This window comes from Coffea arabica, chromosome 6e (assembly GCF_036785885.1).
Source record: "Coffea arabica cultivar ET-39 chromosome 6e, Coffea Arabica ET-39 HiFi, whole genome shotgun sequence".
Lineage (NCBI taxonomy): Eukaryota > Viridiplantae > Streptophyta > Magnoliopsida > Gentianales > Rubiaceae > Coffea > Coffea arabica.
This window is the reverse complement of record NC_092321.1, coordinates 23582055-23600832: the sequence shown is the minus strand read 5'-3', so window position 1 is coordinate 23600832 and position 18778 is coordinate 23582055. Positions and strand designations below refer to the sequence as shown.

Genomic DNA, 18778 nt, shown 5'->3' with positions numbered 1-18778 from the left:
AAACTGATATGTTATGAAACTTATAATTTTTCCAAACTTCTTCTCAACTCATGGCCTAAGGTCTTAAGTTGTACTAATCATTATACAAAACAACTCAAAATAAACAAAGAAATTATATCCCATTCTATCAAAATCACAAATGGCAAAATATAAAAAAAAAATTCAATTTACTATTATTTATAAATAAAAAATCAGATATTCATCCAAAAAATGAGTAAGAGATGATATTGGATATAAGGAAAAGAGAAGAAAGTCACTTTTATTTTTTTTTCAATTTTTTAAGGTCCATGTATTTGATATGGGAATTATGTATCAAGTACGGATTAATATAGTCTTTTTGTAATTATTAGAGAGGAGGTAAGTGATGTTTTCAAAACTTAAGTTGTGCTAAGTTATATTAGGAGAAAACTCAACGGAGGTTTCCGATATTATCTCTTATTACTTTGTCGATAGAGAATAATTTCTTCTTTTAATCATATACAGCATCGTACTGGATGTAATTTTTTGTACTTCTACATGTAGCATGTAAAGGTAGACAAGCAGCAATGATGCATACAAAAGATCACTGACCTTGGCAAATAGCAACAACTCCCAGCAAAAGTACTGTGTCAGCACATTTACTAACTCCATACAAAAACAAGACAAACAGAAAAGATCATCCAAACATAAAAGACAAAAAAGGCACATTTCGAAATTCTGAAAAATATACAAATTGCTTCTTATTGGTTGAGAATTTGTTCCTGCAGTTGGCAACCTGATTTTCTTCCGGATTCTCATGCACTTTCCAGCTGCAGACCACAATAACATGCAACGCAAACAGATGAATAACGCATTGAAGAGAACTTTACGGCTGTTTCCATTTATTCAAGCTCGTGTTCAACCAAAAGCTCAGTCCTTGAATCTCCTGCATTCAAAATCGAATACCCGTTGACGTTGCTTTACAGTTTACATAAAACCATCCATAGACAAGTATATACTCCATTAGTCCAACAAACCTTGTTTCTTTCCACACTTTAGATTTTCCATTTTAATTTTGTTAAAATTTATGGCGGAGCAAAAACTTAAACAGTGGTATGATTAGATCAAAACTTTATCACAACACACTTGAAATTTGTCAAAAAATTTAAGAGTACTTCTAAGATAAAAAGGTTTGAAAACTGTAACTAGTAAGTTATGCGTTTGAGTCGTCAATGGTCCTTTTCCAACAAAATTTTTTAAAAAAAAACGTGTGAAAATTTTGAGGATTTGAAAAAATGAATATTTAAACCAACAAAAGTGCCAATTGTGACATTGTTGATAAAATGGAGGATAAATGTTCCACTTCTCAAGCGGAAGAGTTCATACTTAGTCAGCAGAGCACTGAAATCCTGGTGGTGCAGTTTTTCCACAATCCACAAGCACTTCAAGGGCAATGGGAATAAGGATATTTATGTTTAGAAGCTTGGCCTTGATAGTAGTGCAAAGGCATACAGCTGCATCTAAGTCCACCAAGCCTTCTAAAACCGGACAACAAGTGCTCTTAACATTGCTTCCAATTCCAATGTGCACAAGGCCGCCCAACAAGTCCACACAAGCACCTAGTTTGAGGGTATCAATTGGGCAAATCTCCGGTTTCTTTGGTGGCGGTGGACATGGCACGGGAGTCGGTGGGGGTGGTGGGCAAGGGGTTGGTTGGGGAGTTGGTGGTGGCTTTGGCACATATGGTGGTGGAGTAACAACAACAGGTGGCTTTGGTACATATGGTGGCGACACCACAGGTGGCTTTGGCACAAATGGTGGTGAAACCACAGGTGGCTTTGGCACATATGGTGGTGGAGTTACAACAACTGGCGGCTTTGGTACATAAGGTGGCGACACCACAGGTGGCTTTGGCACAAATGGTGGGGAAATGACGGGTGGCTTTGGCACATAGGGTGGTGGTTCAACAATAGGTGGCTTTGGCACATAGGGTGGCAACACCACAGGTGGCTTTGGCACGTAAGGTGGTGGTTTAACAATAGGCGGCTTGGGCACATAGGGTGGTGGTTTAACAATAGGTGGCTTTGGTATATAAGGTGGCAACACCACAGGTGGCTTTGGCACATAGGGCGGTGGTTTAACAATAGGTGGCTTTGGTACATAAGGTGGCAGCACAACTGGTGGCTTAGGAATGAAGGGTGGTGGTTTAACAATGGGAGGGTGTGGTGGTATGATAATTGGTGGCTTTGGTCTGAAAGGTGGGTGCACAAAGGGAGGTTTTGGGATATATGGAGGATGCACTATTATTGGAGGTTTTACAATGGGAGGTTTTGGTTTATGTGGTGGTTTCACAGCAGGAGGCTTTGGTGTATATGGTGGTTTTACAGCCGGAGGCTTTGGCTTGTGTGGTGGTTTCACAGCAGGAGGCTTTGGTGTATAAGGTGGTTTTACAGCCGGAGGCTTTGGCTTGTGTGGTGGTTTGTGTGGAGGGGTTGGGTATGGGCAATAAGGACATGCTACAGAAGATAGAAGAGTTCCTAAGTGGAGGAGAAGGACAAACCATCTAGCAAAATTATGGTTCCCCATAATGCTAGAAATCTTCTCACTCGAGTGGGATAGAAAAGCTTTGCTTACCTATTTTCATTTCAAAGATGAAAACGGCTTCTTATACATATCAAGGCTGCAAAATGGAGAGAGAAAACCACAGAGCTCTGGTTTTGATACACTTTTTTTTTTTTTTTAAATGACACTCCATGCCATACAGTCACGTGTTTTCATGCACCTAACAAAGTATCACTATGATTAACGGAATGTAATACTAAAAGTAAAAAAGGATGCACATCAGAAGTGTGAGGTTCTTTGCAAAAAAAAAAAAGGAGTTTAACGTTTTGGATCCTTTATTACACTTAATAGTATTACACTCATAAGGTTTTGGGTCCTTTCTTAGACCTATTAGCATCACACTCATATTATCCATGTTTTAGAGCGGCACTTGTCCTTTTATATTCATTTTGTTGGTTTTTAGGGTATAAACTAATAAACAAAACTTTAATTAATGTTGCAAAAAAAGAAGGCTTACAAAAAACTTGTATTGAAGGTTGAAAATAACTTTATGTTCTTCATTTATCAACACACTATTTGTAATGTTTGTAGGAGTTTTTGTAAAAAAAAATGAATTGTAGCGATTTGATGTATGTGAGGTAAAGAGATAATTGAAAAGTGTGTTCACGGAAAACATAAAATTTTTTTTTGCAAAAAATCACAATCTAAACAAGGCGTAATATAATTTCTAGCTAACAATTATCCTAAAGAGTCTCAACAAAATATAATCTAAATCTTAGCATAAATATTTGTTAACAAAATATCCTAACAACTAAATTTATTTAATAACTAATTAAATTGTTCTAGTACTAAATGAATTTAGAAAAATTTGCAAAAGTTGGCATATTTCAATACTCATCCTTGCCACTTTTGCTGCACATCCCTAATTCTCTTCTTAAATGTTTAAACCCTGTTATAGACAAGGCCTTTTACAAGAAGTTTTGCAACTCATGATTATCTTCGCAACAAACTTCTTTTGATTTTTTATACAAGCTAAAGATTAATCTTGCAACAAATCACTTCTTTTTGTGTCTTATGCCAAACTCCAAATACAAGATGGCTTATATATATATATATATAACCTTTTTCATAGGTTCAAGGAGAACACCTTTCTACGATATTTGGACCAGTACAGAAAATATGAAACTCTTCATATTTCTTCATAAATTTTGTCATATCTTCAAAACCTGTACCCAAAAACAGCGACATTATACTCTTGAAAAATATCAGCAATCAATTTAATACCTCTTAACTTATCAATGATTTCCTCTTGAATTCTTTCAAGATATGAATTCTTGATTTCATCATGCTCCACGTTAGAAATGTCAGGATCCGACCAATTCATAGGGAAACTTTTTCTTTTCATTTTAATTGAGAATAGTTTATTCTTAATCAAATCATAAGTCATTTTCTTTGTGAAAATGGCATCAAAAAATTATACGTGAATACTAGACTTGGATTTTTGTCTAACTGTATCTCTATGGTCTCTAATTTGTGTATCAATCGGTTCTTTAAATAGTTCTAGAACACGATCTATTTCCACCACATCCCATAGATCATTAACTACCAAATAAATCCAAAATTTAACTACCCAAATTTGATAAGTTTTACCACTAAAAGTTGAAGTATTTGATAAAAAGTTCTTTCCTGTCATAGTTTTGAACTGATAAAGGATTCTTAGTGGATGCATTCACTCTTAAAAAACAATACAGACCCTTAAAATATAGACTCTTGAACCTACTTTGTTGATTTTTAAAGCATAAACTAAGAAACAACACCTTAATTAATATTGTAAAAAAAGGGCATACAAAAGACCTGTATTGAAAGCTGAAAATATTTTTTATTCATCAACTCACTATTTATAGTATTTACATGAAATAAACTAACATAATTTTCAACTAACAATTATCCTAAAAAATCTCAACAAAACATAATTTGAATCTTAGCAAAAATATTTGTTACATATCCTAACAACTAAATTTATTCAATAGCTAACTAAATTATTCTAGTACTAAATGAATTTAGAAACATATGCTAAAGTTGGCATATCTCAACAAATTTAATGGCTTCACGGAGTACAAGTGTTAAACATAGGTGAGCAAAAGCGTGATACGATACTAATAAAAAAAATGTAGTCAAATATAATTTGTATAGTGTCGCTAGTTTTTAATCATCAGCTTACATCCTTTGCCTTTTGGCTCGTAACTTAGATCCTTAGCATTTAGAATGGTAGATAGAGTATCATTCATATACAACTTTAGATTTATTGCACCATACGGTTTGGCAAAATAGAATGTTAGATCTTAGATAACCTACCAATCTAGCTAAGAATAATACAAACAGGGTAAGTTTCACTTTACATTTTTTTAACTATACTCGAATTTTCACTTTCATTGCTGAATTTTAAAGTGAGACATTTTAGTTTCAAAAATATAAATACGCCTGACTTAAGTAAAATAGGAACAACTACACTGTAGAGTTAATGATTCAGATGGAATTAATTCAAAATTGGATGGATAAAACTAATTGCGAAACACAATTTTTAATAAGTAATAATATACTTAATCTGTTTTAGTTTTTACATTTATTATCACCTAAATTTGTACTATTAATGCATATAATTGCACGGTGGAATTGACATGACAATTGTATATCCGAGCACCGTCAACATGAAAAAGCAAACAACTAAGAAAAATACAATTCTAAATCAACCACCTCCATAATACTTAGCTACCTTTATGTCTTGTGATTGAGAGGTCAAGGGTTCAAACTTTACTTTACTATTTAATGTGGCTTCTTTTAAATTCATATAGGTGCGTAATGTACCTGTATGATCCGATGGTAGTTCAATCCACATTGGTTTCTCATGGCCCTATTGAGTCACCATCCAAAATAGGTTAAAATGGAAATAGAAGTAGAGCAGGTATAGATGATAATCATTAATATAAACAAAAAAAAAGAAAAATACAATTCTAAGATAGGTCTAAATGATAATAATTGATAAAAAAAAAAGAAAAATACAATTCTAATAAAACTCCTCGATGGATAATTCACCACTGGTCGAAAGTGCTACAGAAGAATATGTCACGAATCATTGACTTACTATACCCCAAATGATCGTGGGCTGCATGCCCTCGCTTCAGTATGTTACAAAACTGGTGGGGTTGGCCACCCCTTTGTGCCTCGAAATTCAAACTTTTGGAGGACGATAAAGGCTAGAGGAAATGAGAAAAATTTAACGTTTAGTTCCTGTTGAGCCCGTGACTGAGCCATGTGAACCAATAAAGTCAACACAGGTTGCTCTCATGCTCGCCAGTTGTAGGAGAAGAACATAAACAGGACCATCTTTAGCAGGCGCTTTTGGGTTTGGCTTCGCGGTAGGGATTGAGTACAAAATCTTACCCGACGAGTTTTCCGAATATATGTTTGTTTGGATAGAGAATTATTAGCCAAAATTTATTTACTTACATCATCATTACAATTTTCAACACACTTTTTTTATCTTTCCAACTATCTTTTTATCTCACATACATCACATCATAAAAAATGCTACAGTAAAAATATCTCTAATAATTTACAATCCAAACAGAGCATCAATTGAATTATCCAAGATTAGATTGTTGGCAATTAGAGATATACTATCATTCTAACCCAATTCAATTCAAAATAATATTATATATATAATTATATATGATAGTATAGGGGATTTATATTTTAATTCAAAACAATAATATATATACTTATTTATTACAATATAGGATAAAGTATATGAAAAAGGCAAAAAAAATTTAAAGAAGTATATGCCTAACATGTTAAAAAAAAATTATTTCATAAGCACAAAATAAACTTTCTTAGTTTTAATATCTTAAATAAGTTGAAATCAAAATTTCTTTTCCTATTGTTTGTCAATATATTATAATAATTTGAATAAAATAATTTAATGTATAATGATTTATATTGTAGAGCAATCATAGACCTATTTATCAATATATCATGTTATACCCATATATCAAAATTATTAGTATTAAAAATATAAATTATAACTATTTCATTTTCCTCAATTTTAGAAAATTTGTTTCTCCCATCTTGTAACCCTGAAATTGTTGAGTGCTTATAGAGTAGTGTTCTTCATAAACTTTAATATAAATTTTTTTAAAAAAAAATCTTTGTGAGATGTGTTTTTAGAGTTTTCAGAATTATTATAAACTACTACAAAAAATATAACAATGACATAGCAATTACACATTTACATATGAAGAGAATAATAAGAATATGTAAAATAATCAATAATACCCAAGCTATTCTTAGCTTTTGGTTTTGCACACTTATTCAAGTTTAATTAGGGTCGAATTGGATTATATATATACATAAATTAAATAGTTATATAGTTTAGAGTCAAAAGTTTTATATCTTTAAACTGCATTGTTATTTTTTTAAATTTTTTTGGTATAATCAATGTTGTTTTTATTATTATTTTTCATCAAAAATAAAGATTTCAAATAAAAATTTTCATGTTGAATGGCTAGTAGTACTTTGTTTTTTATTTAGTGATTTCATAATTTAGGGTTCATAAATGGTACCATTCTTGATTTTTTAAATCCATGACCAATGAGTATTGTTATTTTTTATTTTCTATACAATTTGCCCTTTTATTTAAGATTACTAAGTTAAAGGGTAAAATATTATCATTTACTTTTCACTTTTAGTAGGTTTGGTGATGTTTTCTCTTTATTTATCCTCACAATAATAGATTGCGAATCAAATTCCTATATAAGTGGAATGGAGCCACTTTTTACTTTTTAAATTCAAATGGCATGAAAAGGATATATAATAATTAAAAAAATCCAAAATTCTATATAAAAAAAAGAATGAGGAGTTAGAAGCATTATGATTTAACCATCCTAAAATCCTTCCTACAATACATATATTTATATATATATATATTGTGAAATAAGAGGTAGAAAATAAAAAATAATCAAAAAGCAATTAAATAAAAAGAAAATGAAAAGAAAATCATGCAAAACATTCCTTACATTTTACCAAATAAAAATTTTCATCATTTAACTTTAAAATATTAATTTTACATCCCTTACAAATTTAATTCGGCAAAATATAGTCCCAACCTAAGTTTTCGACTGTTTTTTACCTGAATCTGTTACGGAACTCACACGTAGTCATTTTTTTTAGGAGCAAAAAAATAGATACCATTTATAGTAAAAACAAATGTCTTGATCCATATTCATTTTATCTTTAAAAATGTGGGATATGATCTGAACTATATTTATTTTTCTCCTAAAAAAGTAAGATCTGACTTGTTTCATATTTATTTCAGCCCTTAAACAAGTGGAATCCGGCCTTTTTGTACTTTAAAATGATTACATGTGAGTCATGTGATGATTTCAAACTAAAAAATGTTCAGAAATCTAGGTTGGGGCCAAATTTTGTTGACTTAAATTTGTAAAAGATGTAAAACTAATATTTTAAAAATAAAGGATGAAAAAATTTATTTGACAAAATGTGAGGGACATTTTGAACGATTTTTTCTTAAATAAATACTCATGAGAAAAAGGTAATCATAACAAGGGGTAATCATAACAGACCATTTCTGTAATAAGAAATGGGTTTGATGTCGTTTTTCTTGGCGAAGGGGTAAACATATTTTTGTGAAAGCTGTATACAATTAACGAAGTGGGGGATAATTTTAGAGTTTTACACTAGTGCCTGTTTTGTATTTGACTACTGGTCCAAATCTTGTCTTAAAACTTAACTTGATAAGTGCGGTTAATCGTGCTAGATTAGTTTAGTGGATGACATTGCGGTGTTCCATTATTGAAGACAAGACATCAAAGGGAGACTAGACCCTGATGAAGTGAAACCTGATTATTGGATTTTCTTGGGATGATCACTTTCTAACTCTTAGATTTGCACCAAGTTAACTTGGACTAAGTTGAAATTTGAAAGACCAGTTGAAATTTGAAGTCGATCTATGTAAGGTTGCAAACGAGTCAAATCAAGTCGAGTTTTAAACGTATTGAGTTGAGTTAGACTTGTTAATGTGCGAGTTTGAGTTCAAACTCGAGCTCGTCAAGCCAAAAAAATGAAGTTCGAACTCGACTCGACTTAGAAAAAAGAAAGTTCAAGCTCAATTTGTTTCTGGCTCGTGAGCAACTAGATATGTCAGCTCGAGTTTCGCTCGATATTCTGGTTTGTGAGGAGCTAGAAGGCAGTTCGATTTTAATTGATATAGGGGTATTTTTGTAATTTCATATCAACTCGAGCTCTTTAAGCCGCTTGTCGAGCAATTGAACCTAACAAATGGCTACTCGAAATCAACTCGTATATATTAATACTCGGATCGAGCTCGGTGTTGACTAAACTCAAGTCGAACTGCTCGTGAGGTGTTCGAGTTGATTGCAACCCTAGTTCTATGTCTTTTATAGACTATAGATCTAACTATTCTTTTGAGATAATTTTGGAAATGATGTGTAAATTTGAACTTTTTTTTCCTTGGGCGGTAGTAGTGTAGTACTATAATGGATGACCCCCCGAGAAATCCTCGTGTTACACTCCTAAATTTTTTTTTTATTATGATAAATTAAAATGGAAAAATTTTGATTGCACTCCCTTTGTTAATTACACTCTTACTATCATATTTATCATATAGTTTTTATTTATTATATTATATGATAAAATGAATGAAGAGACTGTGACTAACAAAAAGTGGAGTGTGACTAATATTTTTCATTAAATTTGATAAATTGTATAGTTGATTAAGTTTTCGATGGAAATTTGACAAGGATGGCCTTGGAATACTATAATCGATGTGTTTGAAAAATAACTATACAACAGATTATAGGTTTGTGATATTGCAGAGCTAAAATTTTCCAACCAAAGCAAATTTATTTAAAAATCCGAAAGTGCCCCCCATTGGTCCCCACTTTTGACTACCCAACTTATATGACACTGTCAAAAGTTGATTTGTACCCAAAATTGTGGGGAAAAAAACAAAATTCAGATTTTCTGGAGCATTTTTTTTAAGGTGATATTCTGGTGCTTTTGCCAATCCCAAAATTTAAGCTCCACAGAGAATAGAGACTTTACCAATCCAATCTCTCCGATGCAAATAACTTCAATCCAACACCAGATCGCGAGCAACAAAATCACTAGGATTGAGTTGGTTAGCACCTGTTATGAATCGATGATGAATAGAAAAATTATAGCCCATCCATTCATGACCAAAAATCCCTAGTTTAGTTCGTGTGTCGCAGCATAATCGAATTTCTTTAAGTTGCATTTTTTTCCCGACAGTGAAAGAGATTTCATTTATTTTCCGGAGCATTTACTTCTCAAAAAGAACCCCAAAAAAAAATGTCCTTTGGGTTGCAAGAATGAGAAATAGTAGACGAAGAGAGAGTAATACGAAAACATTAGCTATGGGACATCCAGACAAGAAAGGAAATGGATGGAGACAGGAATTTGGGATCCGATGTACTACTGATGGACTATGCAACGAAACATAAGATAGTAGCTAAGGTGGGCCTGGGGCGTGGCCGTGGGCCCAAAATTTTGGTGCGACTACCTCCCATGAGCTTTCTGACAATTTCGCTCATCTCTCCAGAGATTTGTAAATTTATACTTACTTCTCTTGACAAAATTGTAGACTTAGTTACTTATGTCACATGGAGAGAAATTACTCACATATCCTAATATCTAATGATTGAGTAATTGGAGCATTAATTAACTATCATTAAAAGTTTCTTTAATGAAGAACAATGCTTGCAATTATAAAATAACACAAATTGATATACCAAATGGTGTTATTTTGTAATTGATAGAGTTTGACAAGAATCAAAAATCAGTTGTACGTAATTTGAGAAGAAGGGTTTTGATAGAAGAAAAAACACAAGGTAAATGAAGGTTGTTCATGAGAAAATTTTATTTGAAACTCTTAAAAGTGTAATAGTTGTAAAGTAATTTCGTGAAAGTAAAGGATAAAGAAGATAAAAGAAAGGTAAAATTTGAAATTTTTTCCTATTGAAAATCACAAAAATCATAGCAAACCTCATGTTAAGAGAGATGGCTGGTCTGTTTTCCTGAATCTTGTGATCATTAGTGTAGGGGATAATTTCACAAACCTCCCATGAGATTTTTAACAATTATAAAGAGCTCTCCTCAGGTTTTAAAAATTGCATATACCTCCCCTACTTTTAATGTTTAGTAACAATGTAGGTCCAACAAGATAGATTTTCTCACAAAAATCCTAAATTACCATTTTGTACAAAATTAAGAAAGAAAAATATAGTATATTTAATCATTTTCTTCCACACTTTACATAAATTAATAAGTTTAGTCCCTAACAACCATCCAAGCATAAGTTCTAAAATTAAATAGCCGTTCAAGAAATCCTAAATTACGTAAAAGATATCAATACTTGCCACTAAAAAAAAAAAAAAGAAAAACACGCACACAAACCCAATTGAGAATCAGTTGTACCAAAAATTAAATATCAATACTCAAATACCTTTTAATACAAGCTAATCTGATCTAAAACCATTATTACAACTCTCCTATGGCTTTAAAAATATTAATATCTCAATAGTAGAGAATAAATTCTACCTCCATAATAAAATCATAATAAAAAATCTAATCCAATGAAAGAAATTCATATGTAATTATTTGACTTTTTATAAAAGTTTTTTTGACAATAAACAAAATATGACAATTTTCACATCTTTAATTCTTTCTATTTTAATCATCAATTTCATTATTTATTTTGCTATCACTGCGAGTCTCTTTATTTCCTTCTAATATGACACATAATTTGCTCTCTTTTGCTTTTGTACATTTCAATTTGCTAATATCCACAAAATTGAAGATAGTAAAAGAGATTATATTAATTAGAAAAGAGAGAAGCAAAAATAGACAAGAGACAGAAAAATAGAATTTTTTTGAATTTTGTAAATTTATCGTCTTAAATTTAAAATTGTCTATCAAGTGAGGGCATTATAGGTATTTTACTATGCCAAGGGAGGTAAGTGTAATTTTTTACCTGAGGGGAGCCGAGTGAAATTGTTAGAAACCTCAAGGGAGGTTTCTGAAATTTTCCCTTAGTGTAGTTTTGTTGCTTATTTTTTTATCATCTAATGTATTGAATGTGAACTTTTTGAATAGTGAAATATGTGTGTTAATTTTTTCTAACTTTTAATTAATTTCATTCTTTCACTAATATAACTTATATACATGCATAAGGGATATTTATGGAATAAGAGTTTCATCTCTCTCTTTAAAGTACTTTCTTAATGTTATTTTTTCTTATTTGGACTAATTTTGTTACCAAAACCTTAATCTTAGAGGAGGTTTGTATAATTTTGCAAACCTTAGGGGAAACTAGTAAAATTGTTAGAAACCTTAGGGAAGCTTTATGAAGTTATCTCTTTAAGCATTTACCAGGGAAGGGGTATTTTTGAGTTTTTAAAAAAACTTGCTTTGGCAAGAAAATTTTAGCTCCGGCAATATCGCCAATCTTTTGCATCCTGCGGTCCATCTAATATCAATAGCGTATTTTAAATTCCTACAGTTTATCTAACTTCAATAGTGTGGTTTAAATTCCTGCAATCTGTCTTTTTTTTTTATTCAATTTCCCGCATTCTGTCTAACATCAATAGTTTGCCTAACAACTTACAACCAATGTTTTAAAAATCGGACCGTTAATTAAACCAGTGAAGTGAAAGGGTCGAGATTCAACCGGTCAGACCGGTTCAACCTTGGTTCAATGCATTGTTTAAAAAATAATTTATATAAATATATATATGCACAAAATAAGACATGTAATGGACTAATTTAATATTTTACATGATAAAAAGTTTACTATTTTTGAATAACTTGGATTTTTAAAAATAAATTATTTATTTTTGAATTATAAGTTAAAACAAATAAATTTCATCTCAATTTCAATTATATCTACCAAAAATCTTAAATCCAGCCCAAAAATATCACAATATTTTGAAATTATACAAAATTCACGTCTATAAGAATTTAGACATTGTGAACTTAAATTTTAATTTACGTTTTGGGATTTAGAGATTGCAATTTAAAAAGAAAGTTTGGAGTTCGAAAGAAGCCAAGAGAATCGAAAATAGAAATGCACACTTGATAAGAAACAAAAAATGAGATAAAAGTAAGTGGTTGTGGCATTAAATAATTTGGGTTAAAAAAATAATTCTTTTTTAACTTTTTTAATTTAATGGAAAAAAATAAAATTAAAAAATGTAAGAAAACATCAATAAATTAAAAATAAAGATGTTTGATTAAAAAGGGAGTGACAAAAGAAAAGAGGATAGAGTGAGAGAGAGTTGAAAATTAAAAAGAAAGAGGCATGAGAGGATGAGATTTTGTAAGAAAAATGGAAAAAAGAAATATGAATATTTGTTTTATAAAAATAAGTTATAAAAAATTAATAAGATGTGATAGTGCAATGGTTACTATATTGGTCTTCTATTACAAAGGTCATGAGTTCGAATCTTGAAAGCTACATTTTGCAAAACGAAAAAAAAAAGAGGAAAACTCGAAAACCGGAAAAAATCGGTTCAATCCGATTTCGACGGTTTCACGGTTGGATCAGTTTTTGACCGATTTTCTTGCATGGTCAACCCTAACATAGAACCGGACCAGTGCCATGGCCGGTTCGCGGTTCAACCGGTCGGTCCGGTCTGGTTTTCAAAACATTGCTTACAACAGCATTTTTCGAGAGACCTATAATAATGATTTACTTTAGATGTTTGTCTCTAGTTTTTCCTGTTATTCTATGGAGATATTGTACAATGTCTAGCTCCATAATAGTGTTTTCACCATGAAAGATATATATATATATATATTTTTTTAGCATTGAAATTGCATTTCATTTTTTTTTGGACCAATGGCAATTGGGATAGCTGCTCTTTTGACATCACAAAATGATTCAAACTCTAACATTTTGCTCAAGAGTTCGACAAGCACAAGCTTGAACTTGAGCTTTTTTTTGTTTTTTCATTGAAATCATATTATTATTCAAGCTGCCGAAGAATACAATGTGGGGAGGAAGGTCGCACCCTTACCTCCGAAACAAGAAACGAAAATTACAAAAGTTCTGCATATCCAGGGCCAGTAACCCTCTTGTGCGACACGGTAATTGAGAAGCCTTAGTAAAGAGTTCGAAGGACCCACACACAGTACCGTAGGAAGCCAATGAGTCAGCCACAGCATTCCCCTCTCTGTAATAGTGCCTGAACTGATGATACTCTGGAACAGCATTCCGAATCGCACGCACGACAGGCCGAATGACCGCTGGACCTCCCCCTCCCCCCGTAAACAACTGATCAAGACGAGGCAATCAGATTCAACAATTAAATGCAATATCCCCCTTTGTCGCCCTAACTGAAGACCCAAAAGTAGCGCGCGCGCCTCCGCTTGCAGGGGACTTACCGGACCAAAGAAATTAGCAAAAGCCAGAATGAGCCTTCCACAGGAATCTCTAATCACTCCATCACCACCCCCACCTCGAAGAGTAGAGCAACCATCCGAATTCAACTTAAAGAAACCGTCCAAAGGACACACCCATCGCACCAGAGTGAAAACTAAGGACCTCCGAAGTCCGGATAACGAGTCCAGAATCTCCGCCCATTGAAGTGGTACCCTTGTCATGGTCGGAAAGTACACTTGGATCAATAACCGCAGCTCATGAATGATCCATCCCCGAACCTGACCAACGGATATACTTCGTCCCTCAAATCGAGCCATGTTTCTAGCTCGCCATAAAAACTAGACAATAAGCAACGGTAGCACACGGGATAGCCACCGAAATGCCCTCCCTTTGACACTGAGCAACCACCATTTGTAGCATCGTGACCTAACACAAGCAACTGAAGGAGTTGCAACGCCTAGCGATTGCCCAAAAAACCCCCAAACCTCATTTGCTAACACCCCAGTAGCAAAAACATGCTGCAACGTTTCCAACTGAGGCAGCGAACAACATTGACACCTAGAGGGGCCATGACCTTGAAACTTTGCTAACACATTATCCACCGGCAGCTGCTCATGCAACAATCTCCACATAAGAAATGAAAATTTCTGCTGAATTAAAGAATGCCAGATAGAAACAAATGTCCATAACCGAATCCCAGAGGATCGAACTACCTGATATGCCAATTTTGTAGAAAACTCCCCCAAAAGTTGTAAGGTCCAAACTAGGCCATCGGGAACCTTACCAAAACAAAAGAAAGAATCCGCAGCCGATTCTGTGACCTCTGAAGGGAAGGCAGCCAAGGTCAAATGATCCCATTGGCCCTCACGCAAAAAATCATAAACCCGAGCATTTGACGCTAAATCTGGAAACCTCCATGCCAACGGATCTAACCCACTCCAATTATCCCACCAGAAGGCAACATCCTCCCTAGACAAATCCCATTTTAGCCACATCTCCATGGAAAATCGAATCCTAAACATTCGTTTACCAGTAGGGGAAAACTTAGGAGAAATAGAGACCTGATTTGGATGTAACTCACCAACATACCTAGCCCTCATGAACTGGGCCCAGAGCGAAAGTCCATATCTAAACAGCCACCAAAGCTTACGGGAAAAAGCTTCAATAATGGCCTGTAACGAGCAAAAACCTACTCCCCCCTCCTCCACGGGACGACATAATATCTTCCATGCTGACCAATGCCGCTTAAACCCAAACTCTGATTCCCCCCAAAAAAACCGTGCAAACACCCACCCCAACTCAGCAATTACCCCCTTTGGAGGCATCAATACTGCTAGAATATGAATCAGGTTTAAGTTCTTGGCGAGACCGGTGGTTGTCAATGAGTGCTCGTGCTATCCAATAAACCATTGAACAAGGATCTCACCCTTCTCCCAGCATACAAGGGGCAACCCCAGTAAGTGACTGGCCGCTCTTTAAAAGAAAACCCCGTGGTCTGCGCAATCGCCCTAGGCCATATAAGCGATACCTTCCTGTCCACCTAAAAACAGCTCTTAGAAGCATTCACCAACTGTCTTGAGATCCTCTGATATTTGCCCAATACCTCCATAACACATGCTAACGAACGTTTACTACCATTACAAAAAATAATAATGTCATTAGCATAGGCAAGGTGTGTCAATGGAGGATATCCCCGGGCAACAAAGTACGGAGAAAATTGCCGGTCCCCCACCAAAGTATTCAAGCCCTTGGACAGGACCTCAGTCGCAATGATGAATAGGGCCGGGGATAATGGGTCCCCTTGGCGCAACCCCCGAGAGGATCTGAAAAAACCACAGGGTTTTTCGTTAAGCAGAAAGAGAAATGGCATGAGAAGATCAACCGCCAAATCATATCTATCCAGCGCTCCCCAAAACCAAATTTCCGCATAACTTGAATTAAAAAACACCAAGAGACCCGATCATACGTTTTGGCCATATCCAACTTCAGCGCAACATTAGATCCCTCAACCTTCTTCCCCAACGCCGAGCACATTTCCAGAGCCAGCAATAGTATCAGAGATCTGTCTACCTTTCACGAAACCACTCTGCTGAGGCGATATTAGCTTAGGTAGAATCCCCTCCAAGCGCATTGCCAGCAATTTCGATATGATTTTATTAACAAAGTTACAAAGACTGATTGGCCTAAACTCCGAAAATGAGGACGCACCTGGTATTTTCGGAATTAAAGCCAGCAGCGTCGATGTGTATCCCCAAGGCAGCTGCGCACCAGCGAAGAAATCCCAAACCGCCTGACAGACATCACCCTTTACTATTTCCCAACAGGAAGTGAAGAAAGAGCTCGTAAACCCATCTGGCCCTGAGGAACTCTCCCCATTCATCTGGAAAACCACTTTTTTAACCTCTTTCTCAGTAGGAACTTGTTGAAGAGCCTCATTCTCCTGCTCGAAGACAATTGAGGGGATAGCATCTAACCATGACTGATCTACTTGTACTTGATCAGATTGTGCCAAAGCTTCAGCAAATTACTCAACCGCCATATCTTCAATTTTAGGTAGCTCGTCAACCCAGACTCCATTCTTATCCTTCATTTGATGTATATAACAATGCACCCGTCTTTGCTTGAATTGGCCATGAAAGAACCTAGTGTTGGTATCACCTTCCTTTAACCACCGAATACAAGCTTTCTGACGCCAATATCTGGCTTCCCTCAATAGAGCTGCTTTGAGGTCACATTGCTCCTTAAGAAGCCGGTGCTGCCCCTCTTCGGTCGGGTTTGCCTCCAAAGAACATTCCAATAACTGGACCTGCTCTTCTCCTTCCCAGACACGATCAGTAACATTTTCAAATGTCTCCTTGTTCCATACCCGTAACGCATGCTTAACCGCCTTCAATTTCAAAAGCAAAACCCTAACCGGTTAGCCCTCACACTCCACCTCCTAAGCTTGACGCACCACCTTAAGGAAATCACCATGAGAGCTCCAAACATCCAAGAAACGGAAACTCCGAGGACTTCCGCTGACAGCCAGGGAACAAGTTACTAGCAACGGAGAATGATCCGAAGCAACTCTACTCAAATGCGCCACTGCAGTATTAACACCTAGATCCAACCATAGTTGGTTCACCAGAACTCTATATAGACGCTTCCAGATTCGAGCCCTCCTCAGACGATTACTGCACCACGTGAATTTAGACCCAAAAAATTCCAAGTCCGTCAAGCCAGCACCATCAATAAAATTTAAAAAAGACTTTGCCTCAGAGAAACGAAACGGTCAACCTCGTTTCTTCTCTTCAGATCCAACAACGACGTTAAAATCACCTATGAAAATTGTCGGCTCTCCCAATGAATGCACCCTTGATAATTGCAGCCAGAGCAGCTCAGGCTCATCTAGGTCACATGAAGCATGAACAAAGGTTGCAATAAAGGAACGGGGAAAAAAAGTATGGGCAATTTTCAACGCCAAATATTGATGAGAAGCCGCAACAATGTCACACTTATATTCATCATCATAAAAAATCCAAATCCTACTTTCATCATTAGAGACACTAAACGGGAAACCCAACTTCCGATGAACAATATCCAGATGCTCACGATCCACCATTGGTTCACACAGGGCTAATAACAAGATTTGATGTAGACGTTTCAATTTTCTCAAGCGAGCTAAAGTAAGAGCATTGTCCACCCCTCTAGCGTTCCATAAGAGAGACTTAATCATGACTCCGAGCAGCAAAATTTTTGGGGAGGTGCACCATTTCTCTTTGACCGGCGGTGAGTGACCTGCTGCCATTCATCTGGGTTCCTCAGCCCATCCAAACGCCGCCGCAAGTCGTCCAGGGATGTGTCTGTCACCTCACCAACCTTGCGAGGAAAGAGGTTGAGAGTGGATAACATCAAAGTTTGCTGGCTATCCACCTCTGCCTGCACCTGGTCCTGCAAGCCTGTTTTTGGTTCCATTCTATCACTCGTTGGATCGACACTACTAGCCAAGGCCATAGCAGCATCTCGAACATCAGCATCAGTTTCACTGACAACCTGGTCAGCAATAATATGAATCAGTTGGTCTGCCGCAGCCTTTATCACCGCTTCCACCATTTCAGGAAGGGCTGGAGACACCCCATTCTGCATCAAGGGCAGAACCAGGGGCGGTTGGTGCAGAAGATCAACCGTCATAGGTGCTGCATTAAAAGCACCAGCCGCAAGGGCCTGTCGCTCTTCATATTCTGGCTGCACTAACACACCAGGAGCAGTATGTTCCTGCTTCTCATCCAGTGGAGGCGAGCTGTGAAGCCCCTCACTTTCTAGGTCTGCGTTGCCCAGAGCCACCAGAGGCTCGGGACGCTTCACCTACACTCCTCGATCCAACCTTACTTCCCCCAATCCAGACTTCTGCGGAACGTCTATCTTCGATGGGCGGAGCTCAGGATACTTCACATGGCATTGCTCTTCGCTATGGCCCTGGCGATAGCAATGTCCACAGTATTTGGGTATGTTTTCTGGTTTCAAGAACTGCCAGAAACCATCACCATTCCCCATATCCACCCAAATCCTTGTCGGCAGCGATTTCAACAAATCTACCTCAACACATACGCGAGCAACATTCGGCCGAGAAAAAAAAGAGATTGCGGAGTCAACAAATAAAGGGTTTTCCAAGCAAGAAACAATATGGAACAAGCATTGTTTGTCAAATAAATGGATTGGTAATTTGGGTAAACTGAACCATATTGGAACCAACGATGATTCCCGATCAACATGGAATTTAGA

The 18778-nt window shown here is 35.6% G+C and overlaps 3 protein-coding genes across 3 annotated transcripts; all 3 read right to left on the bottom strand.

The window, feature by feature from the left end:
- Positions 1-579: 579 nt before the first annotated feature.
- On the bottom strand, positions 580-2609 carry LOC113697559 (uncharacterized). The gene is made up of 2 exons (XM_027217236.2): positions 1345-2609; positions 580-904 (listed from the first exon to the last, which is right to left on the bottom strand). Exon 1 carries the CDS (start codon positions 2542-2544, stop codon positions 1345-1347), a length of 1200 nt encoding a protein of 399 aa, XP_027073037.1. The 5' UTR covers positions 2545-2609; the 3' UTR covers positions 580-904.
- Positions 2610-14355: 11746 nt separating this feature from the next.
- Positions 14356-15342, bottom strand: LOC140009805 (uncharacterized). Its single transcript, XM_072056129.1, has one exon. The coding sequence runs from the start codon at positions 15340-15342 to the stop codon at positions 14356-14358; it is 987 nt and encodes a 328-aa protein (XP_071912230.1).
- Positions 15343-16022: 680 nt separating this feature from the next.
- On the bottom strand, positions 16023-17618 carry LOC140009804 (uncharacterized). The gene is made up of 4 exons (XM_072056128.1): positions 17294-17618; positions 16971-17116; positions 16551-16904; positions 16023-16457 (listed from the first exon to the last, which is right to left on the bottom strand). The coding sequence occupies exons 1-4, from the start codon at positions 17616-17618 to the stop codon at positions 16023-16025; spliced, it is 1260 nt and encodes a 419-aa protein (XP_071912229.1).
- Positions 17619-18778: the final 1160 nt, after the last annotated feature.